Raw genomic sequence first — 24,317 nt, forward strand, 5'->3', positions numbered from 1 at the left:
CAAACACTTTAACAAAACATACAGGCATCCCCAGTAGGAATTCATGGGAATCATCAGTGACCGAAGATAAAGAGTTGTTAGATAGATGTGTGTGTGCTTCAAGCTGCACAAAACAACCTCTGAATGAAACAATCCACAAGCCCCTTAGCGATCTTCCTTACATTAAAGCCATTGTCAAAGTGCTAGTTCCAAAACTAGGATGACACATTCAGTAGTTTACTACTGTTAATACACAAAATTACATGAAATATACACGCAGCCTTGTTCATTACAGGTGCACGCTTTGCATTTGATCGGACGATTCTAAAATAAATGTTCACTTGTCGCGTGTTTTAGTCTTTAAATAAAGTTCAATCTCTCTACTCGGTGTGTACGTTGTTTTTAATCTACTAAACTATTATACAACTCCAGTTTTATTCCAAATATGAAAGGAGAAAACACAAGCAAAGGCGTTAGTGCAGGAGCAGACGCTGAACAGAGCAGGTTGAGTCTACACGGTTCTCATGCGGCTGTTAAAGGCGCAGCGGCTCATTGTTGATCACAGTCAGATTGTGTGAGTCCAGATTCACTCAGAGAAATCATGGCAGAAACTGCTCCAGCATCCGCGACTAAAGCGGCCAAGAAGAAATCAGCCGCCAAAAGCAAGAAAGCGGGTCCAGGCGTCCGCGAGCTGATCGTCAAGGCTGTGTCCGCATCTAAAGAGAGGAGCGGTGTGTCCCTCGCCGCCCTGAAGAAAGCGCTCGCTGCCGGTGGATACGATGTGGAGAAGAACAACTCCCGCGTCAAGACCGCCATCAAGAGTCTGGTGACTAATGAAACCCTGGTCCAGACTAAAGGAACCGGCGCCTCGGGCTCCTTCAAGCTCAACAAGAAACAGACCGAGACCAAGACTAAACCCGCCAAGAAAGCGGCTCCTAAAGCCAAGAAGCCCGCAGCCAAGAAACCCGCAGCCGCGAAGAAGCCCAAAACTGCAGCAGCAAAGAAGCCCGCCTCTAAGAAATCCCCGAAGAAGGTGAAGAAACCCGCCGCTAAAAAGGCAACGAAGAGTCCCAAGAAGGCAAAGAAACCCGCCACTCCTAAGAAAGCAGCCAAGAGCCCGAAAAAGGCAAAGGCAGCAAAACCCAAAACGGCGAAACCTAAAGCAGCCAAGCCTAAAAAGACAGCAGCCAAAAAGAAATAAACTCATTCCTTGTATTTTTCCCCATTATTATCAAAAAGGCTCTTTTAAGAGCCACCCACTAATTCATAGTAAAGAGCATTATTTCATGGGTCATCTGTTCAATGAAAGTGTCATTACCGCGAGAGCAAAATAATGGGCCCTTTATGTTCATGTGCAAATACATTTATCCAAAATTTCACGCGGCCTAAACTAGTCCAAGACTAAAATGCATGTTTTAACTGTTTTTACTGAAAGCAACTTGACCTGATCTTACAATATGTCAGTGCCATTGTTTAATCTCAAGATGCACACCAATAATGTTTGTCCCCCCCCCAAGGCACATTTATAAAAGCTACTTAAATATCCTACTTGAAAGAAGGCCTAATCCTTTTATCTGAGACTTGCACCCATGCTACATTTTTCTAAAGGTCATAATCAGTGAGCTCATTGTTTCTGCCTTAAATTATTACATTGTTTAAATTAATACATTTTAAGCTAACTGTGATGTACTTTTCTGAAATACATAACTTAGACAGTTACCTCTGATAACAGATCACACTAAATTGTAATGCATTTTCTGTAAAGCTGCTTTAAAACGACTGTTTTGTGGAAAGCACTATCCATTTAAATGTGATTTGAACGTTAGACATTTAAATTATAAGTTTTAAATGTTTTTAATATATTATTTAAATTTTAAATTTAAATTATAATAAGACATTTTGATGAACTCTGTATCTGTGCGTAGACGTTCACATGTTTATAACAGTGGAATTTAAAACTACACCGATGAAGACCAACTTTAATATAACACTATGCTCAAAACCAGACAGTAAAGTGAAAAATGGTAATTGCTTTACATAGTCATAAAATATACATACTAAATAAAAAAATTAAAATAAAGAAACTGAAGAAATGAATGACGTATTCAAAACATTAAATAAATGCATTAAAAGAAAGCTAGGCCTGATTAAATAGTAGCAAACACTTGAGAATAGTAGAAAGGGGGTTGGGTTTGGTGTTTGGAGGGAAGCCCACTGATTGGCTCGATGATGTGTTCAGACGCCAGCCAATAGGAGATTAGCGAGCTTTCTTTTAAAAGGCAGAACACAGCTTCGAAAGTGTTACTTTCTTTGAAAAACATCAACTGTAAGCTACAATGAGTGGAAGAGGTAAAACCGGGGGAAAGGCTCGCGCCAAGGCCAAGACTCGCTCTTCCAGGGCGGGACTGCAGTTCCCCGTCGGCCGTGTTCACAGGCTTCTCCGCAAAGGCAACTATGCCCAGCGCGTCGGTGCCGGAGCTCCGGTGTATTTGGCCGCTGTGCTCGAGTATCTGACCGCTGAGATCCTGGAGTTGGCTGGAAACGCCGCTCGGGACAACAAGAAGACCCGCATCATCCCTCGACACCTGCAGCTGGCGGTGCGCAATGACGAGGAGCTGAACAAGCTTCTGGGTGGCGTGACCATCGCTCAGGGTGGTGTGTTGCCCAACATCCAGGCCGTGCTGCTGCCCAAGAAGACCGAGAAGCCCGCGAAGGGCAAGTAAACTGACGGAACCTTCTCTGCAAACCAAAGGCTCTTTTAAGAGCCACCCAATTTCTCCATGAAAGAGTGATTTCATTTGTCCGATTTGTTTTCTTCAATAAAAGTTAGATTAATAAAAAATATAAAATACTATGGCAAAATAATTCCCATAAGCTGACAGTTCTAACTTGTACTATAATGCTGACTAAAACAATCTTATTACGGAATCTAACGGTCTTTTAAGTGTCTGAGATTGCATTTTTATATCAGTTTGTTTTCAATTACTCTATTTTTTTTTTAATTCTTTATATCTGACTAGAAATGAATGTCCCTAGAGAATTTTAATGAGTAACGTTCTATTATCCAATCTTACTAGACTATTTGTAAGTATTTAATGAATGTACTTTGAAAGTGCTTATAGTTTTATTAGCATGACTAAAAATATTTAAACTGAAATATTGATATAAATACAAAGAAATGAAACACAACGTGGTTAATGTACTTTTCTTAGTTTTTATTAATAGTGCCACAAGTCCATCTCTACACTTTCAATAATATTTAAAAAATCAATCATGGGTTTTGCTGTACACATACCTGGTTTCGCCTTTTCTATTTTCATGTTGTTACTTCTCCCCTTTTTGTCTAGGTGTAAAATAGGGAACGACGAACAAACAGTGGAGAGACTTTGAGGATCTCCAGTCCCAATTCACCAAATAATCAAACAAATTTCACTTTTGAAATGGCATGTCTGTCTTTTATTTGTGTACCCTAGCCAAAGCTAGAAAAGAAATTAATAATATAAAGTAAAGGAACACATTACAAATACCCACAAACTCTTAACTGATCATAAATGAAAAGAAAAATAATTTCAAGTCACGTTAGGACACACATTGTGACCACACACACACCAAAGAGCGCGACCAGCGCTCACTTGTCTGGGCTTGGAGAGCGGAATACAAAGAGAAATAAAATGTGGTTTGGGCGCGAACCACAAACTCTTGTCTCTTGTTTGAAAACAGGAGGCGCACAGCCATTGGCCAACTGTCATTTACGGTCGCCAGACAACAACCAATAGAATGCCTCTGAAACAAAGCCATCCAATGAGCGCATGGCAGACATAGGATTAAAAGGCGCTGTGTTCTAGTGACCCATTCATCCATTCGTTTTGTTGACATCAGTAACAGAACTCCTTTGAAGCAATGGCGAGAACTAAGCAGACCGCTCGTAAGTCCACCGGAGGAAAAGCCCCGAGGAAGCAGCTGGCCACTAAAGCCGCCCGTAAGAGCGCTCCCGCTACCGGTGGCGTTAAGAAGCCTCACCGTTACAGGCCCGGTACCGTGGCGCTGAGAGAGATTCGCCGTTACCAGAAATCCACTGAACTGCTGATTCGCAAACTGCCCTTCCAGCGTCTGGTGAGAGAAATCGCTCAAGATTTCAAGACGGATCTGCGCTTCCAGAGCTCGGCTGTCATGGCCCTGCAGGAGGCGAGCGAGGCTTATTTGGTGGGTCTGTTTGAGGACACCAACCTGTGCGCCATCCACGCCAAGAGAGTCACCATCATGCCCAAAGACATCCAGCTGGCCCGCCGCATCCGCGGAGAGCGCGCTTAAATCCACAGCAGTCACACAAACCCAAGGCTCTTTTAAGAGCCACCCCAATATCTCTAAAAAAAGACCATTTTCTTTATTTAATAATCTTAATTTGTGGCACCTGCACAAACAGTTCTGCTTTAAGTTCAAGACTGCATTAAGTAGTTTGCTAAAAGTAGTAGTTAATGTGTATTTATATAAGGTTTTCATGTGGAGAAGTGTTTTTGTTGTTGCTTCCAAACTGTTTGGTTGTTTTTACTTGTTAGTTTAGAGTAAGAAATTGATTAGTTAAACCCACGAATATCACTATAATAATATCCCAGAGAATAAGATATAAAAATGGGTAAATACAAAGTGTTTGTCATTTGTTACACCCTGACCTAGGCCAGGGACCATAACAACCAAAAATTCTTAGTATACTCACAATACCAAAATAAATTAGATAAATCTTCAGTTTAGAGACCACAGAAAGTGCAATTTACATCAAAGTCGTTGGAAAGAAACCTTTGTTAAAAACATTTTGTGGGATAGCAACGATGTATAATTTTATAAGACACTTCTTTGATCTTATTGTACAAAAATATTTTTTTGTGGCAAAGCCCACACTCTAGCCCAGTTAATGTCAATATCTCTGTTCCAATAAAAGATTCAGGCAAGAGACAACATCTTTCTGGATCAGAGCACGAATACTGTTGTTTGATTTGGTGGCAAGAGATCATTTACCAACAGATGTATCAGATATATTTTATTGTATCTTGTTATTGAATCCCTTCATAAACATAACAATCCCAGAAGGGATAGCTCCAAAATCAATAGCATATTCCTTTGCTGTAATTGAGATTTTATAATGTGACAAAAATTCTTCATATTTTAAAGGAATTCCTTGGTCAATAAATAAATAAGGAACTCACTAAAATTATATATAAACTATATTTCCATAAATAGTATTCAGAACATAATGTCACAGTGCTTGCTTGTTCCCTGAAGTGTTTTTTTTTAACAACCTTTGAAGGACAACACTTCTTCTTCTTTAGGGTTTAATGGCTGTTGGCAAACCAGTTTAACAGTGCATTACCACCACCAACTGAACTGGAAGTGTGGAACGAGAGATTAAGCAGGAAATAAAATAAAAATAAATTAATTAAATATTTTATCTAAATCAGTTTCTTTAAGAAACCTAATTATATGACAATATACCTGGCCTGCTGGTTTCCCCCAAGAGACCTGACAATGAGACATCATGATGTTTTGCCTTCCGTAATGTCTGAAAGAAGCGTTCCCTCTTGATAGTGTTACTATCTGTTAATAGTGTACTAACTCGGAGGAGTGTAGGAGAGGCTTCTCACTGCAGATTCATGGGTGGAGTGTGAGATCCAGCTCCTCCTCTCTGAATGTAATTTGGGTAATGTATGAAGTTAGACAGTCCAACCAAACCCACCCACAACTCTATCCCTCCATTAGATCCACAGAGGTGGAGCTGTACGTCAAACTCAACCCATGACGTAAAGAGAGGTGGAGCTACATGTCATTTGCTGAGCACCAGTTGGAGAGTAGCGTGTCGAGTGACGTAAATAGAACCACCCATGAATTTGGTTTCAACTAGGTCCGCTAGCTGACTATAAACCCTCTTCTCCAGAGGTTGTAATTTATTCAGTTGTTCTCTGAGTGAAAGAATATTTGCCGACATGTCTGGAAGAGGAAAAGGCGGGAAAGGACTCGGGAAAGGAGGCGCTAAGCGTCACCGAAAGGTTCTTCGCGATAATATCCAGGGAATCACTAAACCCGCTATTCGTCGTCTTGCTCGACGTGGCGGCGTCAAGCGTATTTCTGGGCTGATCTACGAAGAGACGCGCGGTGTGTTAAAGGTGTTTCTGGAGAACGTCATCCGTGATGCTGTGACTTACACTGAACACGCCAAGAGAAAGACCGTCACCGCCATGGATGTTGTGTACGCGCTGAAGCGACAGGGACGCACCCTGTACGGGTTCGGCGGTTAAGACACTCACGAAGAAAAAAAACCCAACGGCTCTTTTAAGAGCCACCCACATTTACACACAGAGAACAAACTTCAAGTGCTTCTAAAATATTTTAAATGCAGTTTAACGAGATTATTAGTTATTCATGGTGTTAAAATTCAGTGATAAAATCGTTATTAAACGTTCCTTACTGTTCTGTGAAAAGTAAACAGGCTAATATGCTAGTTTTTGTAGTATGAATTACATATATATTTTATTGATTAAACAAAAGTTAATTAAACTGAAATAATATTTTACTTTCAATATTTTATACTGTAGTGCTAACATTCCGAAAAATGCGGGAAAATGAAACAAAGAAACCTGATGATAGAATGGGGGATGGTAGTAGGACATGAGGCGATGGGCGGGATTAACATTTAAAGCCTGTGATTGGCTGTTCTTCAAGTCAAGGAACTTTTAATGTAGCCAATGAAATCATTCTATGGGTTGGTCCAGGATAAGTAGCAATCAGAGAAGGTTGTACCTCCCTTTGGAAATTAGCATAGAGCAGTGCATAAAACCCCGCCTGTAGAGACACAGCTTCATTGTTCTTGAGTTTCACTGACTGAAGCATCATGCCTGAACCAGCGAAGTCTGCACCCAAGAAGGGTTCGAAGAAGGCCGTCACTAAAACCGCCGGCAAGGGCGGAAAGAAGCGCAGAAAGTCCAGGAAGGAGAGCTACGCGATCTACGTTTACAAAGTCCTGAAGCAGGTTCATCCCGACACCGGGATCTCCTCCAAGGCGATGGGAATCATGAACTCTTTCGTCAACGACATCTTCGAGCGCATCGCCGGTGAAGCGTCTCGTCTCGCTCACTACAACAAGCGCTCCACCATCACATCGAGAGAGATCCAGACCGCCGTGCGTCTGCTGCTGCCCGGAGAGCTGGCCAAACACGCCGTGTCTGAGGGCACAAAGGCTGTGACCAAATACACCAGCTCAAAGTAGAGCGAGTCCGCGCAACACAACACAAAGGCTCTTTTAAGAGCCACCCATATTGTCTTTAAAAAGAGCTTCAGTGTTTTTGCACTATTGTTTGTTCAATGATTTTAAGAATATACAAGTATTGTTTAACGTTATTGATTAAAAAAAATCAATGAAACGCAATTGGTTAAGTTTGGGCTCAGTATAGTTTTTTCCTTAGTAGATAATTTTAACAGACTCAAAATAAAAACCGTTTAGGTTGGAATGTAGGTATTCTATATAAATAAATATATATATATATACATGTACTATTTAAAAAAAATATAAAATTTGAATAAGGAAAATAATACAATTTCAAATATCAAACATGTGTATGTAAAATCTAAAGTATTGTATCTAACATGAAGATTGTGAAAATCTAGTGTAGAGAAAGAATGTTAAAAGAAGATATTTGCAGAATGAAAGGAGAGATAAAAGAGACGAAGCAGAAGTAGAGGTGAAGAGCAAAATAAAAGCAATGAATATATATGCAGGGAACATACATTCTCTTAAACTTACGCTTGCTTTGGTCTAATAAGAAAAGGTCAAACAGACTTTTCCATTATGTCATAGTTGGTGTAACGGCTAGGTCAAATGTCAAAGATAGATGATGGAAAATACACACACAATCTTACGGCACAGAAGAGACACCAAAGATCTTACATTTGGAAATAATCACACACACACACACACACACACACACACACACACACACACACACACACACACACACACACACACACACACACACACACACACACACACACACACACACACACACACATATATATATATATATATATATATATATATATATATGATTAAAGAACTCAATAACATGTAAAATAATGATAATATAAAGAGAAAAATTAATTAAATAAATAATATGAATAAAGACACTATCATATACATTGACCATTTTGGAAACACCAGTTTGGAAAATGTCACTGCTTGATTTGCTTTGTCTTATTAAAGATATTCCATCTGAAAGGAGCATCATAAGCAAAGGGTCCTGGTGGAATTTTTATTATTATTTATTAGTACTATTCTTTTAGAATAAAAATTGACCAATTTTGTCGTTTTATAGAAATAATGTCAGTGGAGATCTGTTAGCTTGAAATATAATACACCCGGAGTTTCACACACATTCAATACATATTCAACATTTCAGATATAGTAGCATCTGTCTCAGCTTTTACTGACATTTATCAAGTTCGAAATTATCATGTTTGTGAGAAACATATGTGCTGAAATCTTTATTTAGCTCGCGCCTTTTACAAATCCATCAAAGCTGTGGTAAGTAGAATCAGTCAGCAAACACGGTGAGTCATGTCATCTTCTCCTCTTATTGTGACTTGCACTTCTTGTAACATGTATAGCATAGCCCCTTCTGTCAGCATAGAATTTACATGTGATCAATGCAGGCAGATAGTCAGGCTGACGGAAAAGATTTCAGAACTAGATACACGCATCCAAACTTTAATCGAGGGTAGTAAGATTGCAGGGGCTTTAGATACTGCTTTGGATGCGCCTAGCTTAGTGAACACTGTACATTGTTTGGTTCCGGCTGAAGTAGAGTCCGTACAGCAGGGCAATTGAGTGATGGAAAGACAGCGCTATAATCGCGGGACAAAACACAGCTCTTCCATTCCGATTACAACATTAAACAGGTTCTCCCCACTCAGTGAAACACCCACTGAGGATCCTGTTGAATTTAATACGTTATTGGCGATTCTATTACACAGAACATGAAAATAGAGACACCAGCCAACATGGTTACATGTTTGCCGGGAGCCAGAACGCCTGACATCAAAGGAAATGTAAAAGTGCTAGCTAATGCTAATCGATTATTATTCACGTCAGCACAAATGTGTTAGGGTTCTGCAAGATATGGGACCCAGACAAGGTTTTTATTAACAGGACTGAAGACTTGAAACAGCAGGGAGTGAAGCGTGAATCACAGTAAAAACAGTAGGGCAAGGCAGACGACAACGACAGGCAGGATGGATGACCACTGAGACCGTCAGCTAGATGGCGATGACGTGAGTGCAATAGAGGCAGCTCTGAAGGAAAGACCAGGCAGGAACACTAGGAACATGCAGCTTGCAGTAGATCTCAGATGTAGCTCCAGTCTTGCCACCAGGAAGAGGCTCACAAAACCAGAGGCTCGACACAGGGGATAGGTGCACCAGTCAGGCAGTAGAGAGTCAGTGGCCAGGGAACTCAGGATACAGGACAGAAACACATAGAACAACATACAAGACGAGAAACACAAGACAAGACTCAAGACAAGATTAGGCAACAATTAAGATAAGCGAAACTAAACTGATAAGATCAATGAAAAGAAACAAAAAGTAGATAAATAAATAGAAAGCAAACTAATGAAAACTACTAAGACAAAAAACTGGAGAAGCTAAAGAGAAAACTTCCACTTGACAGGGAAAATAAGAACTAAAGAAAACTAAAAATATAATTCCAAACAAAAGAGAACTCCAACTAGATTACCAAGCACAAGTGCTAAAGCTTAAGCAAAACAAAACAATGATAACAAACAGCGTAAGCATTAGGATAATTTCAAGATCACACACTAGAAAACACTGCAATGTGCATACTCACAGCGAACCAGCAAAGACATGAGGGAAAGAGGCACAATATGAAGGGACCAGAGCACATGAGGATCAGGTGAGCACAATTAATGAAACGAGGACAAGACGTGGACTAAACAAGGGGGCGTGGTAACGAGAAACAAGGAGGCAGGACATGAGGAGCACATGGCAAACACAGACCAAGACAGAGCCATGTGCTCAAACACAAGACAAACACAGAAACATGAAACCACAACAAAACAGACAAGGCTGCCAGGGCAGAACCTTGAAACAAATGATGTTCGACTTCACCAGTCAGAGATCACTAAAATTAATGTTAAAGAGGTGTGTGAACTCGCAGGTACGATGTCAGGCAATGTAATTTGCTCTGGCCCCCTTCCTGTTCGCAGGAGTGATGAGATAGTTAGTAGACTGTCCTCACTCAATGGTGGTTGTCTAAGTGGTGTCCGCAAAATAATATAGAATTCATAGACAATTGGAAAAGTTTTTGGGGCAGACCTGACCTGTTGAAAAGAGATGGTATTCATCCCTTTTGGGCTGGTGCTGCTCTTCTCTCTAGTAATATGGTACATAGTCTTAGAGCTAAAACATGACAATCTGGGGCTCAGGTCAGGAAGCAGACAAACGGGCTAAACCGACCGTCTGCTAACTTTCTCACGTTACCAAGGTCAGATAAATCCCATCACATAGAGCCTCTTTCACCTAGATATCATCATATAGAGACTGTGTCTGTTCCCCGAATTAGGAAATACAAAAAACTTCCAAACCCATCTAAGGTTAAAAATTTAATTGATGTTCAAAAAAATAAAAAACAGATTTAATACAAATGAACAAATGATAAAGCTTGGGTTGCTGATTATTTGATCCCTTATTTCAAAAGCACTTATTGTTAATGATATGTTTACAGACTATAACCTAGATGTGCTGTGTATGACAGAAACCTGGCTAAAACCAAACAATTACATTACTTTAAATGAGTCCACCCCCCAGGATTACTGTTATAAACATGAACCTAGTCTGAAAGGCAAAGGGGGAGGTGTTGCTGTAATTTATAGTAATATTTAAAAAAATTCTAAGAAGTCTAGTTTCAAATATAATACTTTTGAAGTGTTAGTGCTTAATGTAACAATATATAGTCTAAATGATGAATCACGTTTGAGATTTGTGCTGGCTACTGTTTATAGGCCACCAGGGTACCATACAGACTTTCTATCAGAGTTAGTTCTGGCTGCAGATAAAGTCCTAATTGTTGGTGATTTTAATATACATGTATAATGAAAAAGATGCATTGGGATTGGCATTTAAAGATATTCTTAACTCTAATGGAGTTAGACAACACGTGTCAGGACCTACTCATTGTTGTAATCATACTCTAAATGTAATATTATCACATGGAATCAATGTTGATGCTATTGAAATTCTGCAGGAGAGAGATGACATCTCAGATCATTATCTAGTTTTGTGTAAACTTCATTTAGCCAAGGCTGTAAAGCCGACTCCGTGTTACAAATATGTTAGACCTATCAGTTCTGCCACTAAAGATTGCTTTATCAATAATCTTCCTAATCAGTTTCATCATCTCAGCATCCCGAATAGCTTAGAAGAACTCAATATTGCCACAGAAACTTTTAACTCTCTCTTTTCCAGCACTTTAGACACAGTTGCTCCGTTGCGCTTAAATAAGAATAAAGAAAATAGTCCAACGCCGTGGTACAAAGAGCACACTCAGGCCCTCAAGAGAGCAGCCAGAATAATGGAGCGAAACTGAAATAAAACTAAACTAGAGGTATTTTGCATTTCATGGAAGGAGAGCTCGATTGCATACAGAAAGCTGCTAGATCTGCTTATTTTTCAACCCTATTAGAAGAAAATAAACACAACCCTAGGTATTTATTTAAAACAGATTATCCAGCCTCCTCATACGTTTCACCGGCGGTGCACCGCTGCTGCCTTCATGCGAACTTTGTGGAGTAACTGGGGTCTCCATCGAGTCTGAAAATATAGATAATTTGTCATAGGCCTACTGTTATCTGACAACTAACGTTATTAAAACTTTAATTGTAGGCTACTCTAATATATAGACTACACACCTTCACAATTCACACTCTCGCTTGAGTGATCGACATCCATCTCTGGAGAGACAGCATTGTTTTCCAGGTCAGTACCGCCACTTTCCGCACCGACTAAACCAATAAAAGCCGGAGAATCCTCTCCAAAAATATCCACAATTATGTTACTGTACACGGAAGTTTTGGGGGGAGGACCCCCGCCGGTCGGGTGATGTTTTGTAGCAGATAAATCTTTTTTGGCTTTGCTCATGAGGTCTTTCCACTTTTTCCTTACATCGCTCTCTGTTCGAAGGCAGCCGGAGTCAGAGCAATCATTAATCGCGTCCGTTATCTGTCTCCATGTTGTTTGTTTCTTCTTGTTAGTAATAGAGTTGGATTGCTTGGCAGTCAGTCTGTGTCTGTGCTGACTGTACAACTCTATTAGTTTTCGTATCTCTATGTCGGTGAAATTTCCTTTCCTTTTTCTTTGATCCTCCATTGATACGGCTACAAGTTAACCAAAAAGCGGAAGATTGTTTACAACGTAACTCCAGCAACGCACGTTGCTAGGCAACCGCTATAGTTCCGTGGCCATTCACAGGAACGCGCATAGCTAAAACCAGGCGTAGTTATGTCTAGGCTTAAGTTTGGTTGGTGCAACAGACGTTAGGTCAACTCTAAAGACTGGTCTTAACTAAGACCTACTTAGCAGTTAGGACCAGGCTTAGTAAAGCCCTGTTGGTGCAACTGGCTCCTGGAGAGTAACACATGATTGAATCGAAAGAAAACCCACACAATGTCTAAGAAAGTAAAATATATATTTTTCCACAACACACTGCACACTTATTTTACATTACTCACTTATATTACACGGCTTACTTACATTACATTACTCACTTATATTACACTGCTTACTTATATTACACTACCGACTTACATTACATTACTCACTCATATTATACTGCTCACTTATATTACACTGCTCACTTACATTACACTACTCACTTACATTACACTACTCACTTACATTACATTACTCACTTACATTACATTACTCACTTATATTACACTGCTCACTTGCATTACATTAGTCACTTATATTACACTTCTCACTTGCACTGCTCACTTGCATTACATTAGTCACTTATATTACACTACTCACTTATATTACATCCAATTAATGCAATGTTTAGGGAGCCAATGCAGTGTTGACAGAACCAGACTAATATGGTCATACTTCCTGGTTCTAGTAAGAACCATAGCTACTGTGTTTTGGACCAGCTCTAGTTTGTTTATTATGCATGCTGGGCAACCACCCATTAGAGAATTACAAATAATCTAGCCTTGAGATCATGAACGCATTAAATAATTTTTCCGCATTTGTTATTGAGAGCTTATGTCATAATTTAGATACATTTTTAAGATGGAAAAAAGCAGTTTTACAGATGCTAGAAACGTGGCTTTCAAATGAAAGATTGCCATCAAAAAGCACACCCAGGTTCCTAACCGACGACGAAGACTTGACAGAGCAGCCGTGTTAGACAGTATTCTAGGTTATAAGTCAACAATAAAGAGATAAATAATTAATTATCTTTAAATAATAGGATTTTAAAAGTAGATTTTTAAAATTGTATATTGCTTGAGTAATTTTTTTTTATTTTTTATAAAGTTTTATTTCCCATTGATGCTTCAAATTCCAGTCCAAAGTCCATCCCCATTAAACCAGAATAGGAAAAGAAGACTATAAAGACAGAAGAGATGACAGAAACCATCGAAATATTCCTGGTAAAATAAAAAATCGAATGTGTAAAAAACAGATGATAAAAGAAAATGGATTCCTAAATATTAATTTAGGCCTAATGTTGTTGATTTTGACTTACAGGCAATGTGTGCAAAACATTGCTGAACTGACATCAGAGAGTTTTGCTCTCTGTTCAGAGTTAGTGAGTGACTCTTAAAAAAAACCTGCAGCTTTCAAATGGGTGTTGTTTTGTTCAGCTTGAAGCACACAAACATTATCCATGCCTGTTTGTGAGTCATATCTTCGCTCAGCAGATGCTCTGTCATTCAGATTTCTTTTATTTTAAATGTTTGAATAATATAAATACACAAATTTGACTTGATAGTTTGTCTAAACGATCAATGAGACGACAGAAGGCATGAAGTACACTGTTAAAAATTGCTGTAAAAATACAGCCAATTTCCAACAGTAAAATACTGTTATTTCAATAAACAGTTTTATCCTGTAAATTTACAGCCTATGTTCCATAAATTAATTGCTTGCTGTAAATTTACAGCATTTATGTGTAAACCAATTTGTTCCTGGAAAAAAAACAGTCTTGGACTGTAAAAAATAGCACGTGTGGGCGGGGCATCTTCAACGCGGTCTCTTTTCGAACAGAAAGCAGTCAAAGAACAAAATGGTTTCGCAACACTCCTGCTGTCTTAAAGAAGGCCACTGTTCAAGGTAAGTTTATTTCTTTGCTGTTATTCTATTATGTTGCTCCAGAGTACCTGTAAAATCGCCTTTTTCATGAGGTGTTTTTTTTAACTGCTTACTGAGCGCGAATCGCGTTTTGCAGACAGAGCTCGACGGTTGAGACATTTCGCCTAGCTGCTAATGAACGCTCTCTGAGCTCCGATTACTAACGTAAATCTATGCGATTATTACTGCGAATTCTTTGCTTGGCTAAAGTTGTTACCATTTAGAGATTAGTTGGGCTTTCTTTTGTAGTAGCCTAACCCTTAACTCGATTTATAGGAAATTTGTGATTTAGTAACGTTACACGGTGCGAATTACCAGATGCATCAATTCGCATAATATCATGCACATAAGATGGAGAATAATTACAAAACAACTCGAAATATCCATATCCAATGTTGTAATTAAAATGTAGTGGTCAATTTGTTTAGTTTCCATGCAAATAATATTAAAATTCCCAAAGCAAATTAGATATGTATTTTGTTTTTTTTTCGATTTAGTGAAGTACCTGCGTTTTTGTGAGATTCACATGTAAGTTAGGCCTAACGTTATAGTATTAAGTCAAAGAGGTTGTGTTTGAAAGACGAGGCAGAGACGGATATTCTTTGCGGCGCGAAACACGTTTTTGCAGACAGACAGTTATCAACAGCTGAGGCATTTCACTAATCAATGTTCTCCGCACTCTGACGTCGATTTTCTTTGCTTGGTTAAAGATTTCGAAATAATTATTTTCTTTTTTTTTCCCTAGGAATCCTTCACTTGATGTAAATGTTTTACTGAGACAGTTTGCCCTAATCTTTGGTGAGTTTAACTTTCACGCCATTTATAACTTACTTGCAAACTTTGTGCACAATCATGCAGTAACGTTACCATTTTTGCATTTGATATTCCAGAAGTAACACAGAAGCAAGGATGACCGACACATGAGCTTCACAATTCTCTGTCACGTCACCATGTCAGTGGTGAACACTCTTATGGCAGTAGATCGTAAGTAATGATTTATAGTTCATTTAGTATTTATTTTATTTTTGTTTAAAAATGAGTTAAAACGATTAATATTTTTATTACACACATATATCGTTTGGCTTCAGATTTAGAAGACATTGATTCATCCACGGTGGTCTTGTGAATTAATGTTACGATCGTGGTGTTGTTTTTTAAGTGACAAAAGAATTAAGATTAGTTAAGTACATTAACATGATCATTTTATGTTTCTTTTAAAAGTGTTTGCAGAGTATGTGATCACTTTTTGCAGAGTATGTGATCACTTTTTGCAATGTGCTTTATTTTAGCACTAAGATTTTCTTGATTTTCTTTACTCTCAGACCTGGATTTCCTCTCAGACCAGATCTGTCAAAAGCTGATGTGGGACGTATTGGCTGTTTTTTGCCTCTTTCTACATTTCTTCACCCATTGGTTCTCGTGATTATGTCCTCTCAGATCTGGACTTCCTCTCAGGCCAGATCATTCAAAAGCAGGTTTGGGATATTTTGGCAGTGTTTTTTTTTGTTTTTTTTTTCTCTATCAAGGATTTTTCATCCATTGGTTCTCAATGTTTTCCTCTCAGACCCAGACTTAATCTCTGGCCTGGTTGCTGATGTGACATTTTGGCTGGTTTTAGTGTCTTGTTTGTTTGGGTTTTTTTTTTTTTTTTTTTTTTTTTTTTGCTTCTTTGTAATGTTTCTGTGTTTGCCTACTGGTTCCTCTCATTGAATTTTAAAATGTATTTTCTGTGACTTTTTTTCCTCAAATACTGTTAATGTATTGATAAAACCTGTTACTTATTTTAAATAAATGGCAAACAATGTACTAATACATAATCTATTTTGTCTTTATTTTTTCCATTGAGTAAAAAGTCTGTTTGGAATGTCTGTATACATTATGCTACATATAGGGATGTTAATAGATATCAGACAATAGAGTAAATAAAAAACAGTATTTATATTCTAACTTTATGCTGCCAGTACTTTGTGAAATTACAGCACAGCCTTAAAATTAAAAACTGTAAAATTACGGTAAAGGGCTGGAACCACAGCTGCCAGTACTTTACTGTGAAATTACAGCATTGTTGAAACCGTAAAATTACGGTAAAGGGCTGGAACCACAGCTGCCAGTACTTTACTGTAAAATTACAGCATTGTTGAAACCGTAAAATTACGGTAAAGGGCTGGAACCACAGCTGCCAGTTCTTTACTGTAAATATACGGGTGAATTTTTTACAGTGTAGATTGTGTATGTAACGGAGGTCAGGCGGTGAAGCGACTGAGACCAAAACTGGCTTTTCTCACATTTATTCCTTTGGAAAATAAGAACACAAAACATGCCTTAAGGCACTGGTGTACATAAAACAGCATCCGATGTAAAGCATACCACTTCTCATCTTCTGTTGTAAATTATTACAAAAAGAAACATTCATACAGAAGGTTACACCTTTAGCATACGAGACGGGGATAAAATAAACTTAAGAAAAATAATCAGGAAAATATTTCCTCATTCTGTAACTAATTCACATTTAACATATGGAGCAACATACCTTTGGAAAATAAGAACACAAAACATGCCTTCAGGCACTGGTGTACATAAAACAGCATCTGCACATACAAAATAAAAGAAATACACTGAATACATGGAAAATTGCTAGCGGAGTTTACAGCTAGTCACGTAAGACTCAGTGTGTATGAACTCGTGGTCATAATGAAAGCATTAATAAACTTTCTCTAAGTTGCTAGAATTGCACCCAAATCTTAACAATACATGTAAAGTAATATAACACAGGTGATATGTCGAAGTTTTCAACTTAAACAACATTTTACAGTTACATCATTAAAACAAAGTGGGAAGTGCTTTATACAGTCAACCTACCCGATGTAAAGCATACCACTTCTGATCGGGTACGGCAACAACACGAGGACAAAACGCAGCAGAGCTGCAGTACACCATTTCTCCAAAGGGGGGCTTCAAAACACCAAACTCAATACAGCTGCTTAATTACGGTGAAAATCACATACAAACACTAACTTACATTTCTAACTCTGTTACATGTACAGCAGGTTTAAAGGCTTGTTTGCAAATTAAATATGATAAAGTCGCTTCATAGGGTTTCACCCAAGATTTCTGTCATCACTTACTCGCCCTAATGTTGTTTCAAACCTCAATGGCTTTCTTTCCTCTGTGGGACATTTAAAGAAAATAATTTTGTCCATACAATGAAGGTCAGTCTAAACAAAAATGGTGCTAAATAGCACTAAAAGTGGTTCATTGGCTTGTATCATAGGGGAACCACTTTAAGTATGGCACTTATCTTTGTCAAATGGTGCTATGTAGAACCTTGAGAGGTGCCATAGAGCACCTTAACCACCCCAGAGAACCACTGAAGAACCGCTGAAGAACCAAATTGGGCTTAACAGGTTCTTTAAATGGTAGTGGTGCTATATAGCACCATGACCACCGCAAAGAACCCCTGAAGAACCATTTTTTTTAGAGTGTGGTCCCTAAACTGCTTACTTATATGGAAATATTTTGTGTTCAGTAGAAGAATCGTCCCTTTACAAATCAATGCAAATGACACACAGACACAATTAAACAAAGTGATTTTTTTACAGCATTTAATAATCTAGATTAATGTTACATATTTTGGCCTCAGTCCCTCATGTTTTCAAATTGGAAAAGCCCCTGAATTTAGGCATTGAATTGATTGAATAGGTTGAATAAACTTCCACAAAACTGAGACCTGCAGCAAAACAAAATGTTTAAATTGTTTTAGCGTCATTAAATGTACTGTGTTCTGTTATAGTCTGAGCAAATGCAGTGACTTGGCTTAAAATGTATTGAGTCTAGAGACCTGTAAACTCAACACTAATCCATTATCCTCATCATTTCAGTTCACATCATTTAAAAAAGAAAGAAAAGAAAAACAATCTGTCTAAATAAATTTATTAACACAATGGCCCATTGTACATACATGACTATGTTGTGAATTAGCATGTATAGTGGTTAAAAAAGTTAGAAATTATGACTTGTGCTGTAGCTTGCTTTAAAAGTGAAACAATTTCCATCAGTTCTATTCACATATGGTTCCATATAGGAGATGAATGGCGAATACTTTAATACAATTCAAATGTTTATGTGGCGATATGATGTTGGCCTACATCAACGATGTATTTAACATGTTTAATGAGATAAAATATGGATACTCTACTGACAGAAGATGAGGGCCAGATATGAGTCACAGACAGACTCGGAGACTCCGGATGATGTTTGTGTGCTTCAAGCTGTCCAAAACAACAGCTGTATAAAAGCCCCCTAACGCTCATCAGTGATGCTGATTTCATTAAAGTCTCTTTCAGACTGTTTGCTGAGCACACAAAGGACGAGTTCAAGCGTTTATCACCTTTTTCATTAAAACTATCCATCCGATTTGCACGCTGCTTTTCCCCGCGGCCGATGCTCGCCTTGGATTTTGTCTGACAAAGGCAAAAGTAACCTTTCCTCTTCGAGTTTTTTAGTCTCTAATGAAAGCCCAAAACCTCTGCTTGGTGTTCACTTAGTTTTGACTGAATCAAACTATTTAACAGCTCCATTTTTGCTCCAAATGTAAGAGAAGAAAACACAAGCGTCAGCGAGCCGCAGACACAGAGCGGGGCAGGTTGAGTCTACGAGGTTCTCATGTGTTATTTAATACCGCAGCGCCGCTCGTGCGCTGTTCAAACATTGCTGAAACCAGACACCGTTTGAAAGACTACAGATTCGATCCCAGAGAGAGAGAGAAATGGCAGAAGTCGCCCCAGCCCCCGCTGTTGCCGCCCCGGCCAAAGCGCCCAAGAAGAAGTCCGCTGTGAAGGCTAAGAAAGCTGGTCCAGGCGTCGGCGATCTGATCGTCAAGACTGTGTCCGCATCTAAAGAGAGGAGCGGTGTGTCCCTCGCCGCCCTGAAGAAAGCGCTCGCTGCCGGTGGATACGATGTGGACAAGAACAATTCCCGCGTCAAGACCGCCATCAAGAGCCTGGTGACTAAAGGCACTCTGGTTCAGGTCAAAGGGACCGGCGCCTCGGGCTCCTTCAAGCTCAACAAGCAGCAAGCCGAGACCAAGAAGAAACCCGCCAAGAAAGCGGCTCTTAAAGCCAAGAAGCCCGCAGCCAAGAAACCCGCAGCCGCTAAGAAGCCCAAAACTGCAGCAGCAAAGAAGACCGTCGCTAAGAAATCACCGAAGAAGGTGAAGAAACCCGCCGCTAAAAAGGCAACGAAGAGCCCCAAGAAGACAAAGAAACCCGCGACTCCTAAGAAAGCAGCCAAGAGCCCGAAAAAGGCAAAGGCAGCCAAGCCCAAAACGGCGAAACCTAAAGCAGCCAAGCCTAAGAAGGCAGCTCCCAAAAAGAAATAATTCCACTGTTTGTTCCTCAACGGCTCTTTTAAGAGCCAACCAACTCCTAGTAAAGAGCAAAACTCATTTGAATGATTTTATAATTCTGGACTTTCGATCACTTAAGACTCCAATCAAACAAGTCACCATTTAGGTAAACCTAAAGTAAACTATTTTTATTCATAAGAAATGGATTACAAATAGCCAAAAAGTGTATAATGGTTCAAACTGTAACCACAGTGCAAATAGGATGTTGATTAACAGTACAGAATATAAACAAAATAATATGCTAGAATAATATGCTGGAGAAATGTGACCATACAAACAACACAACAATGGCAGTGATACAATATTACAATAGAATAATAATACTGTACAGTATCAGATCTAGTCAAGGTGCACATAATACAGTGTGTGAAAGGTGAAGCACTTTTGGTAGGAAGAGGGTAATATCCATTTTAGTACTTTTATTTTTATTTTTTATTTTCTATCAAACATCGGTGATTTAATCTCTTCTGTCTAGTCAACACGTGATCATTCCAAAAAGGGGGTTGGGTTTTGGAGGGAAGTTCAGTGATTGGTTTGAAACTTATCACAGTCTAAACCAATGGGAGACTGGCACTCTCGTTTAAAGACAGTGCAGTCACAGAGCTTCTTCATTCTGTTAGTTGCGTCATTGCAGATTGTTTTGTTGGCTGACTTGTAAAAGAAAAAAGATAAAATGAGTGGAAGAGGTAAAACCGGGGGAAAGGCTCGTGCCAAGGCCAAGACTCGCTCTTCTAGGGCCGGACTGCAGTTCCCCGTCGGCCGTGTTCACAGGCTTCTCCGCAAAGGCAACTATGCCCAGCGCGTCGGTGCCGGAGCTCCGGTGTATTTGGCCGCTGTGCTCGAGTATCTGACCGCTGAGATCCTGGAGTTGGCTGGAAACGCCGCTCGGGACAACAAGAAGACCCGCATCATCCCTCGACACCTGCAGCTGGCGGTGCGCAATGACGAGGAGCTGAACAAGCTTCTGGGTGGCGTGACCATCGCTCAGGGTGGTGTGTTGCCCAACATCCAGGCCGTGCTGCTGCCCAAGAAGACCGAGAAGCCCGCCAAGGCCAAGTAAACTGACGGAAGTTTCTGTTCTAAACAAAGGCTCTTTTAAGAGCCACACAATTTCTCCAAGAAAGAGTATTTCATTTGTCCGATTATTTTCTTAAATTAAAGTTCGATTGATTAAATAGAGAAAAAAACACGACCATATGTCGACAGTTCTAACTTGTACTATATAATGTTGATTATATTATAATTCTTACGGAAACTATTTTAAAGTCAGATTCTGATAAATCAGTTTGGTTTCCTTTTTTTCTATTAATTTTTAAAATCTGATAAATACTTTCATAGATCATTTTATTAAGTAACGTTAATGTTTCATTGTTGTGCAGACTCACTACACTCTTTGTAAGGATTTAATGAATGTAGCCTACTATGAAAATGCATATAGTTTAATAACGTTAGCTAACATATTTAAATCGATATATTGATATCAAAAGAAAGAAATTAAACATAATGTGGTTAAGTAATTGTACTTATCTTAGTTTTTACTATTAGTGCCACTAGTCCAACTCTAAACTTTCAATAATATTTTAAAAATCAATCACGGGTTTTGCTGTGCAAATTAATACCTGATTTCGCCTTTTTTATTTTCATACAAACGGAAACAAACAATGCATGTTCGGGCGGGAACCACAAACTCTTGTCTCTTGTTTGAAAACAGGCACAGCCATTGGCCAACTGTCATTTACAGACGCCAGACAACAACCAATAGAATGCCTCTGAAGCAAAGCCATCCAATGAGCGCATGACAGACATAGGCTTAAAAGGCGCTGTGTTCTAGTGACCCATTCATTCATTCGTCTCTTGTTCACATCAACAACTGAACTCCTTTGAAGCAATGGCGAGAACTAAGCAGACCGCTCGTAAGTCCACCGGAGGAAAAGCCCCGAGGAAGCAGCTGGCCACTAAAGCCGCCCGTAAGAGCGCTCCCGCTACCGGTGGCGTTAAGAAGCCTCACCGTTACAGGCCCGGTACCGTGGCGCTGAGAGAGATTCGCCGTTACCAGAAATCCACTGAACTGCTGATTCGCAAACTGCCCTTCCAGCGTCTGGTGAGAGAAATCGCTCAAGATTTCAAAACGGATCTGCGCTTCCAGAGCTCGGCTGTCATGGCCCTGCAGGAGGCGAGCGAGGCTTATCTGGTGGGTCTGTTTGAGGACACCAACCTGTGCGCCATCCACGCCAAGAGAGTCACCATCATGCCCAAAGACATCCAGCTGGCCCGCCGCATCCGCGGAGAGCGCGCTTAAATCCACAGCAGTCACACAAACCCAAAGGCTCTTTTAAGAGCCACCTCAATGTCTCTATAAAAAGACGATTTTCTTTATTTAAGGTATCTTAACTTGTGGCACCTGCAAAACAATTCTGCTTTAAGTTCAAGATTGCATTAAGTAGTTTAAGTTTTATTAAAGTTGTATTTATAAGGTTTTCATGTGGAGAAGTGTTTTTTATTTTGTTGCTTCCAAACTGGTTGTTTTTACTTGTTTGTCTAGTTTAAGAAATTGATTAGTTAAACCCACGAATATCACAAAAAAAATATCCCAGAGAACCACACCCATCCACAACTCTGTTCCTCCAGCCATTAGATCCACAGAGGTGGAGCTGATCTACGTCAAATTCAACCCATGACGTAGGAGAGGTGGAGCTGCATGTCATTTGCTGAGCACCAGTTGGAGAGTAGCGTGTCGAGTGACGTTTAATAGAACCACCCATGAATTTGGTTTCAACTAGGTCCGCTAGCTGACTATAAACCCTCTTCTCCAGAGGTTTTTCTTTATTCAATTGTTTTGAGTGGAGGAGTATTTGTCGACATGTCTGGAAGAGGAAAAGGTGGTAAAGGACTCGGGAAAGGAGGCGCTAAGCGTCACCGAAAGGTTCTTCGCGATAATATCCAGGGAATCACTAAACCCGCTATTCGTCGTCTTGCTCGACGTGGCGGCGTCAAGCGTATTTCTGGGCTGATCTATGAAGAGACGCGCGGTGTGTTGAAGGTGTTTCTGGAGAACGTCATCCGTGATGCTGTGACTTACACTGAACACGCCAAGAGAAAGACCGTCACCGCCATGGATGTTGTGTACGCGCTGAAGCGACAGGGACGCACCCTGTACGGGTTCGGCGGTTAAGAGACTCACGAAGAAGAAAAACCCAACGGCTCTTTTAAGAGCCACCCACATTTACACACAAAGAACAAACTTCAAAGTGCTTATAAAATATTTTAAATGCAGTTTAATGAGATTATTAGTTATTTATGGTTTTAATTATCATTTTAAAGTCGTTATGTGGAAATTAAATATGCTAATATTAGCTGTGTTTCTGTAGAATGAATTATATATATTTTTTCTAGAGATGGGATTTATGGCTCTTTGAGGAGATCCGGATCTTTGCGATCCGTTCCTTTCAAAGAGCCGTTCAAAAGAACGGCTCTTTTGGCTCTTTTTAAATATTTAGTCAGTTTAAAGAAGCCAGCTTGGGGGGATCTCAGTTTATCCTGGAAATAATCACTGGGAGGAATGATGAGGTGAGATTTGTAGTCAATTAATTAAAACTCAGATATCACACACCAATATCTGAGTTTGAATTATTCTGAAATATTGATTATTACCTCATTTGTCATGTGTGGACTATATTCCATAGGGTTGCACAACATCCCTCTGCTTAGAAAGTGATATCACTATTTTCGATTTACCTTTAGTACAAAGTATGTGTATTGTGTAAAGCTATGTTGACTTATGTTATTCATACAATACCACAAGAACATTTTGATAAAAAACAAAAACTATTTAAAGTTGTAAATATATACTGTAGATACAATAACATGAACACAAAATGCAATGTAAATAAATACAAAGCAGTTCCTTTGTATTTATTTACAAAGGAACTTAGTGTTACTTTAGTGGTTTTTTTTTTTTTTTACTGGAGTAACCATGTGACGGCATAAGTCATTGGCTCTGCTCCTACCCAATGACAGCACGTAGGGTTTTTTCCCACTGGAGTACTCACGTAAAGGATGCGCGCGCGTGCACAACTATCATCATGCTGTTAGGCAGTAGCACCCCTGCGCTGGGTGCGCCCCTTCCCCTATAACTGAGGAGCTAATTTGTGTGCATCTGTGTGAAACACGCATGAAAAAAGAACGACAGAAAGAACGGCTCCCCTCCAGCCGCGACTCGGCTCCCATCGTTCATGTTTATGAGCCGTTCAAAAGAATCGGTTCGTTCGCGAACGTCACAACTCTAATTTTTTCAATCAAATGTTAAATCAAATATAAGTTGATTAAACACACCCTGACGAAGGCACAAGCCGCAACGCGTAGGTGTGTCTGTCATCAATTTTATAGATCAAAGCCATGATCAATAGGTGTGTCTGTCACCAATTTTATTGATAAAAGCCATGATCAATAGGTGTGTCTGTCACCAATTTTATAGATCAAAGCCATGATCAATAGGTGTGTCTGTCACCAATTTTATTGATAAAAG

General features: G+C 39.4%; 7 protein-coding genes across 7 annotated transcripts; all 7 read left to right on the forward strand.

Annotated features, from left to right (window-relative positions):
• Nucleotides 1-514: 514 nt before the first annotated feature.
• On the forward strand, nucleotides 515-1,180 carry LOC130083313 (histone H1-like). Its single transcript, XM_056248332.1, has one exon. The coding sequence runs from the start codon at nucleotides 581-583 to the stop codon at nucleotides 1,178-1,180; it is 600 nt and encodes a 199-aa protein (XP_056104307.1). The 5' UTR covers nucleotides 515-580.
• Nucleotides 1,181-2,303: 1,123 nt separating this feature from the next.
• On the forward strand, nucleotides 2,304-2,787 carry LOC130083321 (histone H2A-like). The gene has a single exon (XM_056248339.1). It carries the CDS (start codon nucleotides 2,316-2,318, stop codon nucleotides 2,700-2,702), a length of 387 nt encoding a protein of 128 aa, XP_056104314.1. The 5' UTR covers nucleotides 2,304-2,315; the 3' UTR covers nucleotides 2,703-2,787.
• A 3,157-nt stretch (nucleotides 2,788-5,944) lies between these two features.
• LOC130083347 (histone H4) lies at nucleotides 5,945-6,320 on the forward strand. The gene has a single exon (XM_056248361.1). The coding sequence runs from the start codon at nucleotides 5,955-5,957 to the stop codon at nucleotides 6,264-6,266; it is 312 nt and encodes a 103-aa protein (XP_056104336.1). The 5' UTR covers nucleotides 5,945-5,954; the 3' UTR covers nucleotides 6,267-6,320.
• A 507-nt stretch (nucleotides 6,321-6,827) lies between these two features.
• LOC130083338 (histone H2B-like) lies at nucleotides 6,828-7,300 on the forward strand. The gene has a single exon (XM_056248353.1). The coding sequence runs from the start codon at nucleotides 6,860-6,862 to the stop codon at nucleotides 7,232-7,234; it is 375 nt and encodes a 124-aa protein (XP_056104328.1). The 5' UTR covers nucleotides 6,828-6,859; the 3' UTR covers nucleotides 7,235-7,300.
• An 11,845-nt stretch (nucleotides 7,301-19,145) lies between these two features.
• LOC130083309 (histone H1-like) lies at nucleotides 19,146-19,808 on the forward strand. Its single transcript, XM_056248329.1, has one exon. It carries the CDS (start codon nucleotides 19,154-19,156, stop codon nucleotides 19,763-19,765), a length of 612 nt encoding a protein of 203 aa, XP_056104304.1. The 5' UTR covers nucleotides 19,146-19,153; the 3' UTR covers nucleotides 19,766-19,808.
• Nucleotides 19,809-20,461: 653 nt separating this feature from the next.
• LOC130083323 (histone H2A-like) lies at nucleotides 20,462-20,852 on the forward strand. The gene has a single exon (XM_056248341.1). The coding sequence runs from the start codon at nucleotides 20,466-20,468 to the stop codon at nucleotides 20,850-20,852; it is 387 nt and encodes a 128-aa protein (XP_056104316.1). The 5' UTR covers nucleotides 20,462-20,465.
• A 1,781-nt stretch (nucleotides 20,853-22,633) lies between these two features.
• Nucleotides 22,634-23,037, forward strand: LOC130083344 (histone H4). Its single transcript, XM_056248358.1, has one exon. It carries the CDS (start codon nucleotides 22,653-22,655, stop codon nucleotides 22,962-22,964), a length of 312 nt encoding a protein of 103 aa, XP_056104333.1. The 5' UTR covers nucleotides 22,634-22,652; the 3' UTR covers nucleotides 22,965-23,037.
• The last annotated feature ends 1,280 nt before the right edge of the window (nucleotides 23,038-24,317 follow it).

The sequence above is a fragment of the Rhinichthys klamathensis genome, unplaced genomic scaffold (assembly GCF_029890125.1).
Source record: "Rhinichthys klamathensis goyatoka isolate OS25496 unplaced genomic scaffold, OSU_Roscu_1.1 h1tg000054l_1, whole genome shotgun sequence".
Taxonomy (NCBI): Eukaryota; Metazoa; Chordata; class Actinopteri; order Cypriniformes; family Leuciscidae; genus Rhinichthys; species Rhinichthys klamathensis.

What these genes read in the sequence shown, in the direction of transcription:
- LOC130083313 (XM_056248332.1), top strand. Translation starts at nt 581, where the DNA reads ATGGCAGAAACTGCTCCAGCATCCGCGACTAAAGCGGCCAAGAAGAAA.
- LOC130083321 (XM_056248339.1), top strand. Translation starts at nt 2,316, where the DNA reads ATGAGTGGAAGAGGTAAAACCGGGGGAAAGGCTCGCGCCAAGGCCAAG.
- LOC130083347 (XM_056248361.1), top strand. Translation starts at nt 5,955, where the DNA reads ATGTCTGGAAGAGGAAAAGGCGGGAAAGGACTCGGGAAAGGAGGCGCT.
- LOC130083338 (XM_056248353.1), top strand. Translation starts at nt 6,860, where the DNA reads ATGCCTGAACCAGCGAAGTCTGCACCCAAGAAGGGTTCGAAGAAGGCC.
- LOC130083309 (XM_056248329.1), top strand. Translation starts at nt 19,154, where the DNA reads ATGGCAGAAGTCGCCCCAGCCCCCGCTGTTGCCGCCCCGGCCAAAGCG.
- LOC130083323 (XM_056248341.1), top strand. Translation starts at nt 20,466, where the DNA reads ATGAGTGGAAGAGGTAAAACCGGGGGAAAGGCTCGTGCCAAGGCCAAG.
- LOC130083344 (XM_056248358.1), top strand. Translation starts at nt 22,653, where the DNA reads ATGTCTGGAAGAGGAAAAGGTGGTAAAGGACTCGGGAAAGGAGGCGCT.